This window comes from Microtus oregoni, unplaced genomic scaffold (genome assembly GCF_018167655.1).
Source record: "Microtus oregoni isolate MIOR12 unplaced genomic scaffold, Mior012 000015F_ref0000493, whole genome shotgun sequence".
In the NCBI taxonomy this organism is placed as follows: domain Eukaryota; kingdom Metazoa; phylum Chordata; class Mammalia; order Rodentia; family Cricetidae; genus Microtus; species Microtus oregoni.
Window position 1 is genome coordinate 39,085,811 of NW_024543074.1, and position 22,178 is coordinate 39,107,988.

General features: G+C 52.1%; 1 protein-coding gene and 1 pseudogene across 14 annotated transcripts in view; both read left to right on the top strand.

Annotated features, from left to right (window-relative positions):
- Window positions 1-2,083: 2,083 nt before the first annotated feature.
- The window catches only part of Obscn (obscurin, cytoskeletal calmodulin and titin-interacting RhoGEF), a 126,554-nt gene continuing 106,459 nt past the window's right edge, over window positions 2,084-22,178 (top strand). For 13 of the 14 annotated variants that reach the window (XM_041663919.1, XM_041663920.1, XM_041663924.1 and 10 more), the window contains exons 1-12: window positions 2,084-2,235; window positions 4,882-5,884; window positions 6,260-6,529; window positions 7,008-7,268; window positions 7,621-7,929; window positions 8,200-8,466; window positions 9,032-9,313; window positions 10,378-10,653; window positions 11,642-11,917; window positions 12,394-12,669; window positions 19,030-19,305; window positions 21,473-21,748. In XM_041663919.1, coding sequence (XP_041519853.1) covers window positions 4,903-5,884; window positions 6,260-6,529; window positions 7,008-7,268; window positions 7,621-7,929; window positions 8,200-8,466; window positions 9,032-9,313; window positions 10,378-10,653; window positions 11,642-11,917; window positions 12,394-12,669; window positions 19,030-19,305; window positions 21,473-21,748 — 3,751 coding nt within the window. In that variant the 5' untranslated portion in view covers window positions 2,084-2,235; window positions 4,882-4,902. The remainder of the gene's footprint in view (window positions 2,236-4,881; window positions 5,885-6,259; window positions 6,530-7,007; window positions 7,269-7,620; window positions 7,930-8,199; window positions 8,467-9,031; window positions 9,314-10,377; window positions 10,654-11,641; window positions 11,918-12,393; window positions 12,670-19,029; window positions 19,306-21,472; window positions 21,749-22,178) is intronic. The other variant, XM_041663921.1, reaches the window with a different exon arrangement.
- Window positions 16,674-17,290, top strand: LOC121456102 (annotated as a pseudogene).

A 22,178-nucleotide genomic window follows, 5' to 3' on the forward strand; every position in this document is an offset into this window, starting at 1 on the left:
ATGGTACTTCATGGATGAGCCAGTGATGTAAGGGTGAAGACCAACAGAACCTAGGGCCAACCCTGGAGTTAGGAGGAGCTGGGCCTGGTACCATGTACTTGAAATACCAGCACTCAGGAGACTGAGGCAGGAGGACCATGAGTGAGTTTAAGGCCAACCCAGGCTACGAAACAAAACCCTGAACTGTATCACTCAAGCAAAAGAAGATCCCACTTTGCCAGCAGGCCCTGGAGGTAGTCAGGGAGCTCGATAGTTTCCTGTGTCCTTCCACACATGCCCTGGGTGGGCGTGGGCATGCATGCCTCCGCATAAGCTGATGTCTCCATACCCAACACACACGTGAACTGACAGCTGCGCAGACATTTACACTCACACACCACACACTCACACCCATAAGAGCCCATGTGCGTGCATCAGCCATAGCTTTTCAGGGTCTTGCTCCTGGACCTGGTGTCTTTCCTTTCTCTTTCCTCATGGAGATGAAATTCAAATGCTAAAGCCCCTCCCCTGTGGCACTCGTGTTAGCGGTGGGGCTTTTGGGGGTCTGGAAACCATGAAAAGGGAAACTTGTGAGAAGAATGAATGTAACTACACAGGACCCCCAAGAGTCCTCTTGCCCTCTCTGTCAGGTGAGGATTGGGGATACTATCAGAAGAGAACCCTTACCACAGGCTCGGAGTGCAGGCAAGGACACAGAACACTGGCCTTGGCTCCAGAATAGGGGCCAGAGTGGAGGGGTGAAGTAGCTCCCAGCCTGGGTCCCACAGAACTGGCAAGTGGGGGTGCAGCTATAGAGTGTGTGGGCCACAGAAGACAAGCCTTGGCATTTCGCCTGATTCCCCATGTCCTTAAGTGGGGCTGGCAGGAAGAACTTATGCCTTCCTCAATACTGTCTCCTAAGGGTTCGGAAAGACCAAGGATCCCACCAGCTACCCCCAACCCTAGGCTGCCAGCTCATCTTCTTCCTGGGCAGAATCGACTCCAAATTTGGGGGAATGGGCAGTCCTGCTTGGGACACGAAGCAGCAGATACTGCCAAAGTCCACAGTGGAAGAATGAAGAGCCCCACCCGGGCATAAGGCAGTGCTCAGCTCAATCCAAGCTTCAGATCCCATGGCCCTGGCTAGGTTGGTTCTTATTAGGGTTCCACTCTCATTCAAGGCCACCACAGACCCAAGCCAGCCCGAGAATGGCATGGGGACCAAGGTTGCCTGGGTTCTAGGTGTGGACAGGGCAGAGTAGGTGAGTCAGGGTCCAGTGTATGGCTAATGGCCATCCCCTTACACTACTGGGTCCTAGATAGGCCAGGTGGGGAGGAAAGCAGACTGTCCTAGTTCCCTTGGGGTAAATCTGATCCCTGATCCTTCTTAGGGCAGTCGTGGGTTTTCTTGGGTGCCCATGGGTTCCTTTAAAGTGCTTGGCGGGGGAGAGGAGCTGGAGAAATGGCTCCGCAGCTAAGAAGAGCACTGCTGACTGCTCTTGCAGAGGACCCGGGTTCAATTCCCAGCACCCACATGGCAGCTCACAGCTGTCTGTTACTCCAAGATCAGACAAGCTCACACAGACATACATGCTGGCAAAACACCAATGTACACACAGTAAAAGGAAATAAACTGCTCCTGGGTCTTTGGGTTGATTTGTGTCCCCTTGGGCCGATTCTAGACCCCTGTGTAGTCTTGTGACCCCTTAAATGTTGACCTGGTTCTGTGTGGTGGGCCTGGGCCCCCTTCATGGTCAGTGTCAAGTTTTGTCCTCAGGACTGCTTACTGGACCCTCTTGACACCATTCTGGGACCCTATGCTCTGTCCCCCACCACACTCCAGGATGCTGGTCTGAGGAAAGCTAGACCAACTCCTTGCTGCCCACATCACAGTGGGAGGACACAGGCATCTTCCTGCCCCTGACCACCTGCCCTTTGCCTCCTTGGGACTGAGGGTGAAACTGAATCCTGGACTGTGACACCAGGGGCTATTTTGGAGCGAGGCTGGGCTGGGCTGACCAGAAATGGGGGTGGGGCAGGGGCGGGCCCAGCCTTCTTCAGCTGACAGCATTTGCCCGTCCTTTCGTCCCTGTCCAGTCTGAGGACCGGCTGGAGTGTGGGCTGCTGGGTGGGAACCACGTCGGCCTGGGCCCCAGGAAGGAGGCAAGACCCAGCAGCCCCTAACTCACCATCTGTGCCCCTTGCCTGGGCGCTGCCCCAACCCCTGGACGCTGCCCCCAGCCCAGGCACACACAGGTGAGGAGGCAGAGCTGCTTGGAGGGCCCACTCTTGCTCCTGGAGGTCAGATGGACTGAAGGTCATGGTGGTTTGTGGAACATGGGGATCTTAGGGGCTTGGTCAACCTGGGCCACTCCCTGAGATGACAGTGGGCTGAATGCCAGAGCTGGGTCCTTCTGTGACTCTGCGTTGAGACCTCAGAATGGGAAGGGACAATTTGCCCTCTGGGATTTGGGAAGGTTGGGGCTGGTACTGTGCAACCACTGGCCGGGTTACCCCCAGTCTTCCTGCTGCCTGGGGGTCTGGTGGCCCTGCCCCCAGCTCTTCCGAGATGGATGCCCGCTGACAGCTGGGGCTATTTTGGGCCTGTTGGCTCAGTGGAGGGGACAGCCAGAGGGGCACTGACACCTGACTCCGGGAAAGAATTTCCCGGGGAGCGGGGGAAGCCACAGTCGCGGGGTCTAAGGTGAGGCTGAGCTCAGGGGCTGCCCTTGGAAATCTGCTATAGAAGGGCACGGGGGCCACAGGCCTGCTGGTTCTGTTCTCAGAGTGCTGTAGAGGAGAGAGAGGGCCGGCAAGGTGGAGTTCCAGGAAGGGGATAGCCTCTGCTTCTGGCCAGTGTCTGTGTGTCACCACCCACTGGGTTCATCCAGAAAACTGGTCCACTCTGCAAGAATCAAAGTAGCCAAGTTCTGTTAAAGTTGTGGAGGGTGTGGGTGGTGTGGCCAGTTGTATGAGCCAGTGGCAGGGGCTCCTGCAATCCACCCTGGGCAGTAGTGGGGTCCACGGCACCTGCTGGGTTGGAGAAGTCCTCTAGGTGTTGAGGAAGAGCTGACTTCGGAGAAGGAAGAGGCATCTTTGAGAGGATGGGGCTGGTCACCTGGACAGTGCCCTGCTTAGCACACATGCCCAGAGCCTCTAGCCCAAATCAGGCAAGAGGAGGGGCCTGTCAGGGATAGATTTCCTGAAGTTTTTGTTACAGTCTCGGTTTCTTCATCTGTAGGAAAGAAAAGAACAGATTCCCCAGTCTCGGGAGCCTCTCTCTGGCCTTAGACCGGCTTGTCAGGGTGGCTGAGTGGCTCTGAGGCTGTCATTCTGACCCCATGATAGTAGCCAGTGCCTTGGTGTGCGACTGACTGACTGGTAACATAGTTGCGGAGGGAACCAGGCCTTGAGCAGACAAGGAGACCCAGGGGCACCATGTGTGGGGGGCTAGGAGAACTCCAATTACTCTTGCCCCTCCAGGGCCTGTGCACCTGTTGAGGCTGGGCCCAGCTCCCCTGAAACAAGTGTGTGCCAGGCTGCTTGCATATGCTGGTTTATGTGTCCCAGGCTGGGTCACCCCAGGCCATGTATAGGATGGTTGGTAGACTCAGAAGGTGCCCTGCCGTGCTCCAGGGGAACTCGTAGACTGAGTATGGAGGCCAGAAAGACCTCTGATGCCAGGCCCCTGATACTGATGTGAAGGCAGACCCTCCACGGAACAGATGCCGGAAAGTGGGTTCAGGGGCTGCTCACAGACCGCAGTAGGTGCTGCCCGATGGCTAATCCTAACCCTAAGAGAAGAGGCCTGTTTGTGGGTGGGGGACAGAGGTGCTGACTGGACAGTGAGTCAGCAAACAGGCCAGTGCAGCTCAGTCCTAGTCCAGAGTCAGCCTCCTGGAAGAGGATTAGGGGGATTAGCTACCTGAATCACAGGACTGGAAACTGGAGGGTCGGGGGAACATAAACCCATCCACTGGCCAGCCCCATAGCAGGCAGCCCAGGAAGCTCTGGTAAAGCGGGGCAGATGTAGAGGCGGTGGTTAAGGGGTGCTCATGTCTGCCAGGGGTGGAGGAGGTGAGCCTGTTGAGCCAGCCCCGTGCCCACTGTTCTTATATAAGACCCGGTGCAGGCAGATAGTCTCACCTACTCACTGGATCAGAGGCTGGCTGGCAGGGGCCTCGATCGGGCAGAGGTCAATGTTATCTGGGTGCCGATGATTCCTAGGAGGGCTGAGGCGTGCAATCTCATTCTTGCAGAGGGTCCAAGTTGGCAGGACCGTGCTAAGGACTGAATAGTGTGACCTGGCCATCAGGCCCCAAGTTAAGCTAGGCCCAGCTGGGCCCCAGCTCTCGTAGAGAGAAGCTGTCTGTACTGACCCCAGACTATAGGGACCCTCTTGCTAGCCTTTGTAGCCATTGGCTGCACTTTCCCATACCCGCTCTTACCTGGGGCCAGGCTTTCCCTGAAGACTTGAGGGCAGACAGGTGCTAGTGATTAGAGGGCCACCTGCAGCCCAGTGGGAGAGGGCACTTCCGTTAGGACGAGCTTCATTTCAGGAGAAGTGAGGGTTCCTTTTCTTTCCCGCTGTTTGAAGAACATGTCCCCTTGGCAGTCAAGAGGACTTGCTGGTTTGGGTAGTGAGGCTGGAGTAGGGGGTAGACCGGAAGTACATCAAGTAATTGAAGATGCTAGACTTCCAAGTCACAAAAAGGGGCTAATCAGAACCGATGGATTTTGGAGCTTCTAGGCTGGCTTGGGAGTGGAGGAGAAAATGAGGCTTACTGAGGAGGCAGCCCACTGAGTTTTCCTGCTAACCCTGGATAGGGAAGAGGGCCGAATGTGGCACAGGCAACTGGCTCATCTTAATAGCATCACGACCTTCATCTTTGCCCTTTGTAGACCCCCGGCCCTGTTGGTATCATGGACCACTCCTTCAGCGGAGCGCCCCGTTTCCTGACACGGCCAAAGGCTTTTGTGGTATCTGTGGGCAAGGATGCCACGCTGAGCTGCCAGATCGTGGGTAACCCCACGCCACATGTGAGCTGGGAGAAGGACCGGCAGCCAGTGGAGGCAGGAGCACGCTTCCGCCTGGCCCAGGACGGGGATGTATACCGCCTCACCATCTTGGATCTGGCACTCGGTGACAGTGGGCAGTATGTATGTCGCGCGAGGAACGCTATAGGGGAGGCCTTTGCAGCCGTAGGCCTGCGCGTAGACTCGGAGGGCACGTGCGCTGAGCAGGCGCCCCACTTTCTGCTGCGGCCCACCTCCATTCGCGTGCGCGAGGGCGCAGACGCTACCTTCCGATGTCGCGTGGGCGGCTCACCACAACCTGCCGTGAGCTGGTCCAAAGATGGACGGCGCCTGGGACCACCCGATGCCCCCCATGTGCGCGTGGAAGATCACGGAGAGGCCAGCGCGCTTCGCATCCGATCGGCGCGGCCTCGCGACGGTGGCACCTATGAAGTCCGAGCAGAGAACCCACTGGGTTCCGCCAGCGCTGCCGCCGCGCTCGTGGTGGACTCGGACGCCGAGGCTGCCGGACCACCCGGAACCTCCACCGCCTCGCTCCTGGCGCATCTGCAGCAGCGGCGCGAGGCCATGCGCGCAGAGGGCGTCCCTCCCTCCCCACCCGGCGCCGGCACACGCACCTGCACGGTGACCGAAGGCAAACACGCTCGCCTCAGTTGCTTTGTGACCGGCGAGCCCAAGCCCGAGACAGTGTGGAAGAAAGACGGGCAGCTGGTGACCGAGGGGCGGCGACACGTGGTGTATGAGGATGAGCAAGAGAACTTCGTCCTTAAGATTCTTTTCTGCAAGCAGTCGGACCGCGGCCTCTACACCTGCACAGCCTCCAACCTCGTGGGCCAGACCTACAGCTCGGTGCTGGTGGTCGTGCGAGGTGAGCAAACTGGCTTCTCCACACATGCGCAGGGGTGAGGCTCTTAACAAAAGTTCGGCTAGGGTCTGGTGGCTGCATTCTGAGTGGGAGGTCTGGGCGACTCTGGTTCTTCAAAATGAACAGGCGAGGATGGTTCCTGGCGTGAACCACCGTAGGGAACCCAGTCACCATCCCTACATCCCTTCCTGCACAGCCCTACCTCACACCTCACCCTGCCGTTGTCTCTTCCGTGCTCCACTTTCCCCTTTTCTTACTCTCCACTCTATTTCTTCAACTTATCTTTCCGACCTTGCACCCTCTCCATTTTTGATCCCTTGGTCCGCCGTGTTACTCCCCTCCCCCCCCACAATAAACCCGTCGACCTCTCTCCCGCAGAACCGGCGGTGCCCTTCAAGAAGCGACTGCAGGACCTGGAGGTGAGAGAGAAAGAGTCTGCCACATTCCAGTGTGAGGTGGCGCTGCCGGCCACCGAGGCGGCGTGGTTCAAGGAGGAGACGCGGCTGTGGGCCAGCGCCAAGTACCGCATCGAGGAGGAGGGCACCGAGCGCCGGCTGACCGTGCGCGACGTCTCTGCAGACGACGATGCGGTGTACATCTGTGAGACCACAGAGGGCAGCCGCACCGTGGCAGAGCTCTCGGTCCAAGGCAGGCGGGGAGAAACTGGGCGGACTGGGCGGCACTGGGCGGGACAGACAGGGAAGAGCGAGCAAGTGCGCAAGAAGTGAGTCAGTAGGTGGAGAGGGTCTAGGGCGTAGAGGTGTGCAGTGACCTGGGGCTGGGGACAGATGAGGTTGGCAGCGGTCAGAGGGAGGCTAGGGTTAGGGTTAAGTCTGGCTCTGGAAAGACAAGGGACCAGAAGGTAGGATTGGGCAGAAGGTGTGTGTGTGCGTGTGTTTGTGTGTGTGTGTGTGTGTGTGTGTGTGTGTGTGTGTGAGAGAGAGAGAGAGAGAGAGAGAGAGAGAGAGAGAGAGAGAGAGAGAAAGTGAAACAGGTGCGAGGATGGGGCAGGATGGGTAGAGAGATGAGATGGAAGTCACACTTTCATTAGGCGTGTGTGCAAAAGGAGTATGGGATACACAGGGAAGGGGCTTGTCTTACCATCTTGGCAATCTTCCCACTCCAGGGAACTTGACCAGAAAGCTGCCTCGGAAGACTGTAGTGCGCACTGGAGACACAGCCATCTTCTGGGTGGAGCTAGATGTCCCCGAGGGTCCTGTCCGGTGGCTAAGGAACCAGGAGGAGATGGTGGCAGGGGGCCGGGTAGCCATCACCGCAGAAGGCACGTGCCACACACTGACCATCTTCCAGTGCACCTTGGAGGATATGGGTGAGGTGGCCTTTGTGGCTGGTGGCTGCCGAACGACCACCCAGTTCTGCGTATCAGGTAAGCGTTGGAAGAATGGTCTTTGGGTGGCCCTCCTGGCAGGGACACAGTTGCGCCCCATCCTCCCTCAGTGCTGCGGGCTCCCCTTGCCAGTGGAGGTCCGAGGGTGGCAGAAAATTGTGGTTGTGGGTCCTCTACTCTAAGCTCTTTTCTTGAGGAGGGGCCTTCCCACTGCAACTGTATGACAGCTGGTCTGGAGAGGGGCTTCTGAGCCCACGGATGGTGGGCGATACCATCACTTCCAGCAGAGCAGTGCCAGGGAAAGACTCAAGTTCTGACATTCCCTTTCTGAGTGACCCGAAGCGGGGGGAGGGAGTTCTCAGTTGGTGAGCTCAACCTATCTTTCACACAGCACCCAGGAGGCCTCCCCTGTACCCCCCTGCTGATCCTGTGGTAAAGGCCAAGACAGAGAGTTCTGTGACCCTCAGCTGGTCCCCACCACCCCGTGGGGAGCGCCCTGTCACCATTGATGGTTATGTGGTGGAGAAAAGGAAGCTTGGTGCTTATGCCTGGAGCCGGTGTCATGAAGTGGAATGGCTGGTCACAGCTGAGTTTACTGTCTCTGGTGTGGCTGAGGAAGGGGACTTCCAGTTCCGTGTGTCAGCTGTCAATCACTTTGGCCAGAGTCCTTACCTTGAGTTTCCAGGGACGATCCACTTGGGTGAGTGAGACCATCCAGTAACATCACAGGGGGCTGCCACCCGCCCTTTAGTTACCCGACCCCAAAGCATGATTCTGCCTACTCTCTATGTGGGTTGGGGATGTTGAGGCCTCCCCATACAGGACGGGGTATCCTAAGACAGGACCCAGCAGCTGCAGGGAGTCAGGCTTCAGCCACTCCATCTGTGTGGGGGCAGGGCAGAGGAGGGAGAGCCAGAACCCGTGCTCTTATCCGTCTCCAACTCTTACCATGTTTCTACCCTCCCTTCAGTCCCCGGGCTGGCAGTAAAGACACCTCTGAAGGCGGTGGAGGCAGTGGAGGGAGGTGAGGTCACCTTCTCTGTGGATCTCACGGTGGCCTCTGAGGGCGAGTGGTTCCTGGATGGGGAGCCCTTGAAAGCCAGCAGTGTATACGTGATCCGCTGTGACCGTACCCGGCATACACTCACCATCAGAGAGGTGCCCGCCAGATTGCATGGGGCACAGCTAAAGTTTGTGGCTGATGGCATTGAAACCAGCATCCAGATGGTGGTCCGAGGTAGGTCCGAGTCCCTGAGTCCTGTTTTCTCTGCAGTGTGGTAGTAGGCAGGAGAGGTAGTCTCTTGGAGAAGATTTGTCTGAGGGCAATGCGATGAAGTGGGTAGGACAGTTGGGGACTTGAGGCTGCTCACCTCAGGCTGGCAGTTGAGGCTGGTGTGTGTGTGTGTTCGCATGTGCATGCATGCATGTGTTCGGGATGCCCCAGGGCTGGATGGCATCTCTGACTGCCTTTTTTCTCATTCTCTTGTCTGTCTATTCCTATGCCACCTCTCTGCCTGCCTGTTCCCTTCTCACTTCTGCCTCACTCCCCCTACATCTGGCTTTCCAACATGGTCTCCCTCTCTGCTCCCCCTACCTCCTCTTCATACCCTCCCTCTTCTTGCCTTTCACTAACTTGCTTTCCTTCCAATCCCCCCTTTTTCCTGAGTTTCTCTTTTTCCTTTAATCTCTCTTTCTCCATCCTCATATCCTCCCCCCTCTCCCTCACTGCCTGTGACTTCTGTTGCCCGCTCTCTTGTGGTCTTTTTGTTCCCACCATCTGTCTGACCACCCCTGACCTGTAGCAGCTCTGGGGCTAGCCAGCAACAAGCTTCCTGCTGTGGCTGCCCGGGAGGTGCTGGCCCGGTTGCACGAGGAGGCACAGCTGCTGGCTGAGCTGTCGGATCAGGCTGCGGCTGTGACATGGCTGAAGGATGGCCGAGAGCTGCCCCTAGGACCCAAGTACGAGATGCAGGTGTTGGATGGGAGGCGAGCCCTGCTGGTGCGGGATGTGGTGCAGGATGATGCTGGCCTCTATGAGTGTGTTAGTCGTGGGAGCCGCATTACCTACCAGCTGTTGGTGCAAGGTAAGCACAGGTTTGCAGTGGGGCTGGCATTGTGTCCTGGGGCTGCACTGTCTTCTGGATGTGTATCCTCTGTTCCCTAGCTCCAGGCATGCTCTGAGGGGTTCTAGGCAGTAGGTAACTGTTTCCCAGTGTGTGTGTGTCTTAATGGTGGTGGATAGCTCAGCTCTGTAGGGAGAAGACCTTCCTAGCTGGGGATAGAACCTCTCTGGTATGGGTGAGAGTCAAAGTCATGTGTTTAGTCTAAGTCTGGGCATCTTCATCCATACCCTGTAGGCCTCACAGCTTTTTGTTCACAGACGTAGCAGGTGACTGTGAATGCTGTGGTTGGGAGCCAAGCTGGACCCCAGAGGCACATGTATAAGAGTACTGGGGCAAAAACAGCAAGATGCTTGGGTCCTTCTTGCCAGTGCTTCTTGCAGTAGGACATGGGGATATGGCATTGGCTGAGGGCAGCTTCGGACACCAGACAGGGCAAGGGTATCTCCTCCTGTTCCCTGCATGAAGATGCTGTAGACTTACAGTTCTGGCATAGGTGCATACCACCCTTGAGAGGTCTGGGGTTCCCCACACTGGACCATTGGGTGGGGTCCATGTATGTCTCCACAGCTAAAATCTCTTTGCTGCCTCCCAAAGGCATGCGTTCCTCACACGGGCTCTAAAAGCCTACACATGTATAAATTCTGTGCAACAGAATTCTTAGTAATATGGCTTTTTAAGTTTGACTGTTTCCAACAGTAAAAATCACGGCACAGTCAGTTTCCAGGTGGTGGAGAAAACTGGGGATGTGTTTATGAATGGGGCCTTCCTCTGCTCTGTGAAAAGTGTTTCGGTAGGTTAGGGAATAGGAGAACGCTGTCTTGGCCTGGAAGGGCTGGCCTGGGTATTTCCTTTCGCCATGCTCTGCTAATCGGATCTGGCATCACACACTGACTGGACACTGCACACGCACTGCCAAGCAAGGGGCTTTGGGAGTTTCCTGGATTCCAGAGTTTATTAACCAGAATCCAGGACTTAGGGGCTTGGAAGGAACCACTGAACAAGTGTCTTTGTCTGCCTGTTCCCAGAGGCCAAGGTCGTGTTTGCCAAGAAGCAGCAGGCTCGCAGCGAGGTGAAGGCAGAGGCAGGCGCCAGTGCCACACTGAGCTGCACGGTGGACCAGGCCCAGACTGAGGTGACCTGGTTCAAGGATGGGAAGAAGCTGAGCTCCAGCTCGAAGGTTCGAGTGGAGACCTCTGGCTGCGAGAGGAGGCTGGTGGTGCAGCAGGCAGGCAAGGCAGATGCTGGGGAGTACAGCTGCGAGGCCGGGGGACAGAAGGTCTCCTTCCGTCTGGATGTCACAGGTGGGTGCCAGGGTTGTGCTCAGTGGGCTATTCCAGGACATTTCAGGTATCTTGGGCTGGTGTTCTCCCTGTCCTTAGACCTCAGATTTTGTGTGTCTTCAGCTCTGTCCAGTGACTTATAGGTCTGATCAACTTAGGCTGATGGTGAGCCAATCTTGGGGGAGTTTCCCTGGAAACACCAACCTGGGGTGATGAGCTTGAAAAGTGAACTTAAGTATGGTTGGGGTCTAGGCTGTTGGCTGTGGGGGAATCCCATGGCTGCAGAGCAAGTCCCGCAGATGGCAGGAGATGCTTCTGTCTGTCCATTCCTACTTGCTGGTCCCCAGGGTTCTGGGAGCCCTCCTTGGCCATGTCATAATTCCCATGAGACCATGAATGTGTGACCAACCCTCTCCACCCTGTCCTTGAGTCTGGGAAAAGGCCATACACCATGTGGTCACTCTTTCCTGCTTGATTTTATTGCATTTTGCTGTCTTGCACTTCCTCTCCTCTGTGGTCCAGAAAGATGTGGGTTTCTGGTTTGGGATTGAGGTGCCCATTTCTTCAAACTGTGCCTCTTCTTGCTGTTTGTGGTCTCAGAATGTAAGAGGGCTAGACAGCCATGGATGGTCTGAAGTTTCTGGGGGTTCCAAGACAGGGAAGAGTCAGAGTTCTGTCCTTAAATGTCAGGATAGGTATTGTTAAGGGACACTAGCAGTGATGGCCTTAAGGGCTACAGTAGCTCACCTGCCAGCAAGCATCAGAGTGGTCTTGCAGGTTCTTAGGGCAGTGACAAGATCCTGCATGCCCAGACTTTCCACACATGAAGATTCAGCAATGCAGCTTGGGTCCCATGTGACACAGAACCTTGTTTATGATCACATGATGATTTGTCAATTATGGGAAGTGTTGCCTTGGCCATGCCTGGGCTCTGATGAGCCCCAGGCCCTGAAGAAGGGTTATGTATAGTCTGCGGTCTCTGACCTTGTGCATTCCTATCTGTCCCCAGAGCCCAAGGTGGTGTTCGCTAAGGAGCAGCAGGCTCACAGTGAGGTGAAAACAGAGGTAGGGGCCAATGCTACACTAAGCTGCAAAGTGGCCCAGGCCCAGACTGAGGTGACCTGGTTCAAGGACGGGAAGAAGCTGAGCTCTGGCTCGAAGGTTCGAGTGGAGGCCTCGGGCTGCGAGAGGAGGCTTGTGGTGCAGCAGGCGGGCCAGGCGGATGCTGGGGAGTACAGCTGCGAGGCTGGGGGACAGAAGGTCTCCTTCCGTCTGGACGTCACAGGTGGGTCCTTTGGGACAGTCCACATGTGTATTTATAATTATTATATCTTCTTTATTTTTTTGAAAATGTTTTACTATGTAACCTTCCCTGGAACTTGCTACATAGAACAGGCTAGCCTCAAACTCACAGGGGTCTGCTTTTCTCTGCCTCCCGAATGTAAGATTGTAGCTGTGCCAAGCACACCTGGCTTATGAGTCTCTTACTAAGCCTAATTTGTTAACTAAACTTTCTCAGGAAATACATACACAGTATTTGATGCTATCTGCATCTGAGGCACCTCCTGCGGGTTTGATATGTATTCTGGATGAGGCAGCATGATTTTCCCTGTGTTTCGAGGCTCTGGTTTTTGTCCTGAGACAGAGAGTGCAGGGCCTGGATGACATCTGCTGTCCAGCTGACCCCCCGAGGCTCTTTCCCACTGTGACCTTGCTGATCTAGATAGTGCTCTGACCTTGTGCATCCCTGTCTGCCCACAGAGCCCAAGGTGGTGTTCGCCAAGGAGCAGCAGGCTCACAGCGAGGTGAAGGCAGAGGCAGGGGTCAGTACCACACTGAGCTGCAAAGTGGCCCAGGCCCAGACTGAGGTGACCTGGTTCAAGGACGGGAAGAAGCTGAGCTCTGGCTCGAAGGTTCGAGTGGAGGCCTCGGGCTGCGAGAGGAGGCTGGTGGTGCAGCAGGCAGGCCAGGCAGATGCTGGGGAGTACAGCTGCGAGGCCGGGGGACAGAAGGTCTCCTTCCGTCTGGATGTCACAGGTCAGTTGGTTAGACATTTGACTCTGTTATGGGACAACCCCGGGGGAAGCGGTCCAGTGTGGGCCAGGTGCTGGGTGTGTTGCACAGGCTGCACAAGAGTGTGTATTGGATAATTCTCTACAAGTAATCAGCAACCCCAAGTTCAGAGGCGTGAACAAGAAGTATGCTTTTGTCTCTCTAGTTCATGGGGTAGGAGACACCATGCGGTCTGTGCTCATGGCTCATTTCTGTCCAGTGTGGTGTTCCTGGGGCTGGGAATCCAAGCTGTGTGTGTGTTTGCATCTGACGTCCTCATTGAGATGGCCCTGAAGGAGGGGGCTGTAGCGGACGAGAGGCCCCTTTTCTAGCAATGGAGCTGTCCTCAGTGCTGCTTTGGAAGCCCTCTGCCTCCCTTTGTGGTCTCTCTTGCCTGGCAATAGCTTGTCCCTAGACTGGTGGTCTCCATGTGGGCCATGTGGGCCTCTTCTTGAGGTTTCCCTCAGCGTGCAGGATCTCTTGAAAACTCTGCTCTGGGAGACCTTAGTGTTACCTCTGTTGTTTGGCCACAGTTAAGAAAAAAATCCCTCCTTGTCCCCAGAGCATAGAGAAGGAGACCTTTCTGTGGGCACCACGGTGGCGTGTCCCATTGCACAGGGGTCTGGTCACAGTGGGACTGAACCCTGGGTTACCCTTTCTGACCTTTTATCAAGAGTCACAAGCTTCCATTCTGTGTCATCTTCTTTCAAATTCTTTCTGCCTCATGGTCACACATGGCTCTGACCGTCACCTTCAACTTTCCAAAGAGGAAGGATATGGAAGGATTAGTGCTCTCTCCCTCTGAGTGTGTGTGTGTGTGGGCATGCATGTGTACATGCACATGCTAAATTAGTTTTTATTTCTTTGGTTTTGGGGTCCTAGCCCAAACCCATTATCTGCATCAATACACTGACTGAGATGTGTTCCCCACACTCCCCTCTAGTTGTCTCACCGCGTCTGGTTTTGTGTTCAGGTCTCTGATAAATTTGAGTTCATGCTTGAATAAGGAGAGAGTTAGGACCTTGCTTAACTGGTCACTGTGAACTTTTTTCTGTTTTTGGCGGGTGGGGAGGTAGTCAGACCATATAGTCTTAGCTGGCTTGGAACTTGATACATAGGACAGACTAGTCTCAAATTTATGGAAATGTATCCATTTCTGCCTCCAAAGTGATGAGATTCAAGGCATGTGCCAGTATGCCTGGCAAATCACTGTAAGCAAAAAAGATGCCCGCATGTCTGTAAACTTACCATATGTGTGCAGTACCCAAGGAGAAACACATAGGGCGGAAGACTCCTGGCGCTGGAGTCACAGGTAGCTGTGCGCTGTTGTGTGTGCTGGAAACGGAACTCCAGTCCTCTGAAGGAGCTGTGCATGCTCGTAACTGCTGAGCCGTGTCTCTACCCCAGGTGAACTGTGACGGTTCAGTAAGTTTTAAAACTGGAGATGGAACTCCACTAATTTTGTTCCTTTTTTTCTTTTAAAATTGGTTTGTTTTCTTAAAACTTTATTATTTTACATGTATAGGTGTTTTGCCTGAGTGTATGTCTGTGACCCACACTTGTGCCAGGTGCCCATGAAGACCAGAACAGGGCATCAGATCCCCAGAACTGGAGTTATGAACACTTGTGAGCTGCAGTGTGGTGCTGAGAACAGAACCCAGGCCTCTGGAAGAGCAGCCAGTGCTTGACCGCTAAGCTACCTCTTCGACTCCTCTTTCTTTTAGAAAAGATTATATTGGTCTTCCAAGTTACTCTGAATTTCTGTTAACTTTAATGTCCCTTCTCAAATTTACCAAGTAAGGATGCATAGTTTACATGGCCACACAGATCAGCTTCAGGAGTACTACCTTTTTAAGATTAGGACTTCAGATCTGTGACTATGGCATGCCTTTCCATTTGTATATTTATCTGAATATTTTCAGTGATGTTTTCAGCAAATAGGGCTTGCATTTGTTTGAGAACTTATCACTAAGTTGTGTATTTTTCAATGTCACCACTGTGATGGAATTCTTTCCTTAATTCTACCTTAAGAATGTATTTTTTTTTAAATTTCATATATGTATATATCTTTTTTTTTTTGAGACAGGGTTTCTCTGTGTAACAGCCTTGGCTGTCTGGAGCTAGCTCTGTAGACTAGGCCGGCCTCGAACTCACAGAGATCCACCTGCCTCTGCCTCCCGAATGCTGGGATTAAAGGCGTGCGCCACCACTGGAGGGCTGTTATCTAATTTGCTGACACACAGTCATTCACAATGTGTTTTGAGAGCCTTTGTAATTGTGGGAAGTCTGTCTTGATGTTTTCACTTTTATTTTGGATTTTATTTTATTTTATTTTTTTTTGGTTTTTTGAGATAGGGTTTCTCTGTGGCTTTGGAGCCTGTCCTGGAACTAGCTCTATAGACCAGGCTGGTCTCGAACTCACAGAGATCCGCCTACCTCTGCCTCCCGAGTGCTGGGATTAAAGGCGTGCGCCACCATCGCCCGGCCTATTTTGGATTTTATTAAATCAAGCTATTTCTTTTTTCTTAGTTGAGACAGTGGTTAGTCTGTTCTATTGATCTTTTTCAAAGAACTAACTTTTTATTTATTCCAATATACTCTTTTCTTTCAAAGAAAAGGTTTATTTAAAATTGTTACTGACATTTGTTGCTGGTAGTGTCTGCGTGTTTGTGACATCTCTGAGCTGGGCCATAGAGGAGATATTCATCACCATGTGACTGGACAGGGCAGGTCTGTGGCTGTTGTCCATGGATGCAACTTTTCCTGAGCAGGACCTGTACACTGAACTCAGCATTACCTCAGGCCTTCACTGAGCTTGCCCAGGTGTGCAGGCCTTTCTGAGCATGGCCACTGTGCTAGGAGATACCAACACACTCCAAAGCCCTCTGTGGAATTTCATTCCTTAGCTTTTGGTTAGACTTGTTTGCTACAGTCTGTTCTTCACTGTCCATGGAAGCCTGGAATTCGGCAAAGACTTCCAGTTGCCCTATGATCCTTCTTGGGAGCAGTGCTCTGCACTGAGAACTCAGAACTAATGGAGACAACCCGTGAGTGAAGCTCAGAGACTAAATCCATACATACATCAGATGATGCTGGTTGTCTGGGGTCCTGGTCTGCCCTGCTCTGTCTGCAGCTGCAGACACACCCCTGGGTTCAAAAGCACACTGAAGTAGAGAGGGCGAGGAACAGTGATATAAAATTTCTCACTTGGCTGTCTGTGACCCAGATTCAGAGGTTTTTCTGAACCATGTCTGTTCATCCTCAGATTACTCTAAGCCATTGGCCAATTTCTTTCTTTCTTTCTTTCTTTCTTTCTTTTCCTTCCTTCCTTCCTTCCTTCCTTCCTTTCCTCCTTCTTTTTCTTCTTCCTCTTTTTTGGTGACACAGGACTAGGGCTAATGCTTCAGTTTCTCTTATCATAGAAATGGAAAATGAACATCAAATTTGTATTGGAAATGCATTCAAAAGCACACACTTATTCTGTTGGGCTATCCCACACACCTGGGAGCATTTGAAGACACACGGAGGTGTCCACTAAGGGGAGCGGTCCTCTGTTCTTTAGATTTCTGGAGATAGGAACATGGAGATGATACATTTAGCTTCTAAGAGGCTAAATGGAGAATTGATTTGGATGAGGGGAGATCAAAGTCAAGGAGAGCAGGTGTGAGGCTCTTCCTTACTCCAGGAGGTGGTGAGGTTAGGAGAGACAGTGACTCTGAGCACAGAGAGGAGGCCGAGGTTACTCCAGGAGGTGGTGAGGTGAGGAGAGACAGTGACTCTGAGCTCAGAGAGGAGGCCGAGGTTTGAGAACTGTTGTAGGGGTGAGTGGAGCAACACTAAGAGGCATGAAAAATAAGGAAGAGGGAGTTGTGAGGTATAGTGTAGACTTGGGCGACAAGAAACAGAAAAAAACGGTGGTCACAGAGGTGCACATGCGCAGTCTGTCGGGAAACACTGACAGGGACAGGTCCAAGTAGACAGGGTGCAGGATGGATGAGGATGTGCTGACCACTCTGAAGATCCTGATCATCGGCGAGCGTGGGGTGGGCAAGGCCAGCCTGCTCCTGAGGTTCCCAGATGACACCTTTAATCCAGAACTTGCAGCAACAATAGGTGTCGACTTTAAGGTGAAGTGATTTCAGTGGATGGGGATGAGGCTCAACTTGCTGTGTGGGATCCGGCTGGTCCAGAGCGGTTCAGAGCATTAACTCCCAGCTATTACAGAGGTGCACAGGGAGTTATATTAGTTTTATGATGTTCCCAGAAGAGACACCTTTGCTGAACTGGATAATTGGCTAAATGGATTGGAAACATTCGGTACAAGAGATCACATAGTAAACATGCTAGTTGGAAATAAAATTGGTAAGGAAAATCATGACGTTGGTAGAAATGAAGGCCTGAAATTTGTACGCAAGCATTCCGTGTTGTTCATAGAGGCAAGTGCAAAAACCTGTGATGGTGTTCAGTGTACCTTTGAGAGACTTGTTGAAAAGATCGTTCAGACTCCTGGGCTGTGGGAAAGTGAGGACTAGATGAAGGAGTCAAGCTGTCATACAGGGAAGCGCTGTGGAGGGGAGCCGGTGGTGGCTACTGTTCTGTGCTGTGACCTCTGGTGTTTCTTTCTCTTGCATATTTGATCAGATAGTGACATCTTTCTGCATATAAACTCTCAGCTGCTATTAGGGACCTTGCAGTTTGCACATAATTGTTTTTACCACGGCAGTGAGTACTTGCAGGAAACCCCCTCATGGGCTTTCCCAGACGAGATGTTATGGTAAGCATGCACAGTTGGCAGTCTCTAGGGTTTTTAAATATAATGTAAAATAGGTGTCCTTTCATGAGTGCATTTGATTTTATGATTTACATTTATCTTGTCATTTTTTTTCTTTTTTTAAATTGATTTTTATTGAGCTCTACATTTTCTCTGCTCCCCTCCCTACCTCTCCCCTCCCATTCAACTCTCTCCCCATGCTCCCAATTTACTCAGGAGATCTTGTCTTTTTCTACTTCCCATGTAGATTAGATCCATCTTTGTCTCTCTTAGGGTCCTCATTGTTGTCCAAATTCTCTGGGATTGTGATTTGTAGGCTGGCTTTCTTTGCTTTATGTTTAAAAACCACCTATGAGTGAGTACATGTGATAATTGTCTTTCTGGGTCTGGGTTACCTCACTCAAAATGATGTTTTCTAGCTTCATTCGTTTGCCTGCAAATTTCAGGAGGTTATTTTTTTTCTGCTGCGTAATGCTCCTTATCTTGACATTAAAAAAAAATGTCATCTGTCTAGGATGTGTTGCTGCAAGTCTGCTTTTGTTTTCATTTTTGCTTAAATACTCTGATCAATTACTGAATTACTTGGTAGCAGAACTAGAACCATGGGGAGGTAAGCAGAAGTCATCAAGCCTATCCAATTTCCCTCGAGGAGGAACAAAGCTCGATTCACAGCTTTTCTCGGATGCTCGAGAGTCTTAGTACTAAGTAAAATTCTCAGTTCAGAATGGAGCCCAGGCTGATCCATCACTAAAACTCTGTTCTGGTGATGCTTCCAAAATAGTATTGATAAGGGAGCTTTAATCCATTGTCCATTTTGGGTACCGGATCCTTGGAGTGATGTTTTAGTTACCATGGCGTCTGGCAGGACGGCAGCGAGGCTTTCTCTCATTTGGGATTCAGAAGGCATGAACTGTATATTCTAACTCCTTTAATACTTCTGCTTCTAAAACCTAACATCTTTCCCCACGCCTGTTGGCAGGGTTTGGCCAGTGCCTCGACTGTGGCTTGTGTAATGACTATCTGTATCCTGTGGCTTCTGTAAATGGCTAATTGCTATTCAAAAACCCATTTCTGTGTTTTGAAGGTGGGGGAGAAAATACTAAGTGATAATTTGAGAAAGGCGGATTGCTTCCAGATTCTGAATGGTAGGGAAATGCTATTGCAATGAGATGGCTGACAATTTACTGTAACAAGAAGCCAATAGTTTATTAAAAACCTACTTGTACAGAATAATAAACCTTTTCCACAAAAAAAAAAGAAAAGAAAAAAGAAACAGAAAAATAGTGATGGCATGGTGCCCAAAGTATTGAGGGAAATAACTGTCAGCTGCAAATTCCATGGCCCGCTAAGCTGTCATTCAGGAGTGAGGGTGAAATAGCACATGTTCAGGAAGTATCTTTAGAGAGTTTACCATTCACGAAAACTTCCTGAAAGAATTGGCAATGGATATGCTGCTCAGAGTTAAAAACCTTAATCAAAAGCTAACAGAATGGGACCCTTGAGTCACCAGAGTTTGGGAACCAAGGTGGATTTTAACTTAGTTATAGCAACTGTGTGTCCCTGTTTATCTCCAGAGCCCAAGGTGGTGTTTGCCAAAGAGCAGCAGGTTCGCAGCGAGGTGAAGGCAGAGGCGGGGGCCAGTGCTACACTGAGCTGCATGGTGGCCCAGGCCCAGACTGAGGTGACCTGGTTCAAGGACGGGAAGAAGCTGAGCTCTGGCTCGAAGGTTCGAGTGGAGGCCTCGGGCTGCGAGAGGAGGCTGGTGGTGCAGCAGGCGGGCAAGGCAGATGCTGGGGAGTACAGCTGCGAGGCTGGGGGACAGAAGGTCTCCTTCCGTCTGGACGTCACAGGTGGGTGCTGAGACACTAAATTAGTTTGCAGATGTTATGAGCCTGGTTATGGCCAGGCAGGCCCTGGTGTCTTTCCACCGAGTATCATCTTTGCCTCTCTCATATCCTTTGCCAATCACATCCCTGCATCTGGTCTAGGTGGCCTGGTCCAGGTGCATTTGGCGCATATGTGTTCAGGTTAGTCAGGGCCTCTTGTGTGCCTCAGGAGGTGTCTTAATGCTATCATGTTCTGTTTTATGTTCTCAGCACCTTCTTAGGTTTCACCAGTGTTGCTCGGGGCCATGGACTCTGGTCCTACTTGTGTGTAGGTCTGAGGCAGCCAGTGTCTGTTTGAGGTCCCTCCCACAGCTCTCTGTAGTCTCACCCTGTCCAGCAAGAGCTGTCTTTTAAAGAGAATTTTTATTTCATGTTCAGCCAGGGTAAGGAGGAATTTCAGTCACATAATCATATTTGAAACTATATCAACACTGAACCTGGGGCTGCCAGGGTTCAGTTAGGTGTTTTGGAATATTCCCCCGCTGTCCCTGGGACTAATGCAAGATTGAGAACAAGACCTTTCTCAGTTCAAAGACCTTTCTGTGCTTGACCCAGAGACGTAAGGCACCAGAAACTCAATGACCACCAAAAGTCAGCCTGAGCCAATGGTCCTTAGTTTGTTTCTTTATGCCAGAGAACATAAGAGATTCAGAGATTCGGATAAGTTATGGGAGCAGCGAAGTAGAGCAGGTTTTGTTAAGAGAAATTAGGGAAAAGTGAAAGACCTCCCTCCCCACCCCCAAGAGTGAGCGGGGGATCCCAGAGAGGAAAAGACATCGAACTTCTTTTGTCTGGAAGGTCTTTTTGTTTGTTTTAAAAGATTTATTTATTTTGTATACAGCATCCTATCTGCAAGTCTGCCTGCAGGCCAGAAGAGGACACCAGATCTCATTACAGATAGTTGTAAGCCATGTCGTGGTTGCTGGGAATTGAACTCAGGACCTCTGAAAGAGCAGCCAGTGCTCTTAACTGAACCATCTCTCCAGCCCTGTCTGGAGGTTTTTTTATAGGACTCCTGGCAGAAACTGGGCAGAGACCGAGGCAATTAATTACATTTTAGTCAGCCAATTAGAGAGCCCCATATCCTGATGCCAGATTTCCTGGCCCAATCAGAGAGATCGCCTGCAGTGCCAGTCCAATTAGGGGACAGAAGCCCCTCCTCTTTCATCTCTGACTCCAGCTTGTACTTATTGACCTATAACTCAGAGCTGGCGACGCTGTCCTCTGACCTTGCAGGTACCTCAAGTCCAGTTAATCACTATGTGAGTTCTCTGTTCTCACAGCTACCAAGAGGTAACTGAAGTTGTTGTTTTTGCTTATTTTTGGTTTTTCAAGACAGGGTTTCTTTGTGTAGCCCTGACTGTCCTGGAACTCGCTCTGTAGAGTAGGCTGGCCTCGAACTCACAGAGATCCGCGTGCCTCTGCCTCCCAAGTGCTGGGATTAAAGGTGTAGGGTACCACTGCCTGGCACTGCAGTTGTTCTTAGTTAACTTCCAGTCTCTGGATGGTCAGGAGTGACTTTAGCTTTCCCCATGGACTTTTTCTCCTTACAAACCACACAGCTAGCTCCTGCAATATTAGTTCAGGATTCCTGGATTCCTTGTGGAACACATGAGGACCTGTGGAGTGGCAGACAGATGCCATGTGTGTGTGTGTGTCCCTGTCCTCGTGCGCACACGTGTGTATGTGTGTGTGCGCGCGTGTGTCCGCATGCGCACGCGTGTCTATGTGTACGCGTGCGCATGCGTGTGCTCATCCTGCTGGTGCCCGCTAGGCAAGTGCTTTACCACTGTGCTTCCCCCTAGTTCAGGCTGAACTCTTCGATGTGAGAATGTCCCCTTGAATCTGATTTATGCTTGCAGATGAGGACTGAGCAGCTCTTGGGGCGGTGGCTCACTTGTCAGCACTGAGTTACTGTTATAAAGTAGTGTCTAGTCCATAGTCCTTCACCAGTGACTCTGCCCTGCCTTAACTGCCCCTGAAGCGGCGGGCGGGATGTGTGGATGAACTGTGGTTTAATGCTGAGAGGTTTGAGGGAGTTCATCCCTCCCCCTTTCCGGTAGCCTCATCCAGGCCTTGTCTCCATGTGACTTTCATAACTCAAATGGTTTCTGATGTTGTCTGTTCTCAGAGCCCAAGGTGGTGTTCGCCAAGGAGCAGCAGACACGCAGCGAGGTGAAGGCAGAGGCAGGCGCCAGTGCTACACTGAGCTGCAAAGTGGCCCAGGCCCAGACTGAGGTGACCTGGTTCAAGGACGGGAAGAAGTTGAGCTCTGGCTCAAAGGTCCGAGTGGAGGCCTCGGGCTGCGAGAGGAGGCTGGTGGTGCAGCAGGCGGGCAAGGCGGATGCTGGGGAATACAGCTGCGAGGCCGGGGGACAGAAAGTCTCCTTCCGTCTGGATGTCACAGGTAGGTTTTTCCTCCCTCCCTCCTTTTTTCGTGTTCTGTAGTGTGCATATCAGGCATTAGGGGGAGATACTGCCTTGTGACCTATTTTCCCAGCTTCACCTATAGTCACTGCTTGCAATTGCTGGTCTCTTTCGGGTGCCTTGGTTTTGTGAAGTGTGTCATATTTGTCAAAGGTTTTGAACTTCTCAGCAATTCTACGAGAAAGAATCCTGACTATTCCCATTTTAAGGTGGGCACAGAGGAGCTTTGACTTGCTAAGCCAGATTGTTACAGAGCCAAGGTTTGGGTCAATGTTGGTTTCCCCCATCTCTGCTCCTTGGTTTCTGCTACAGTGGGTCTCCTGGTGTGTGGCTTCTCGAAACTTCTGTTTGAAAATACTGATTTTTGGCAGTTGTGCCGGTTGGTTTTATGTCAGCTTGACATAAGCTGG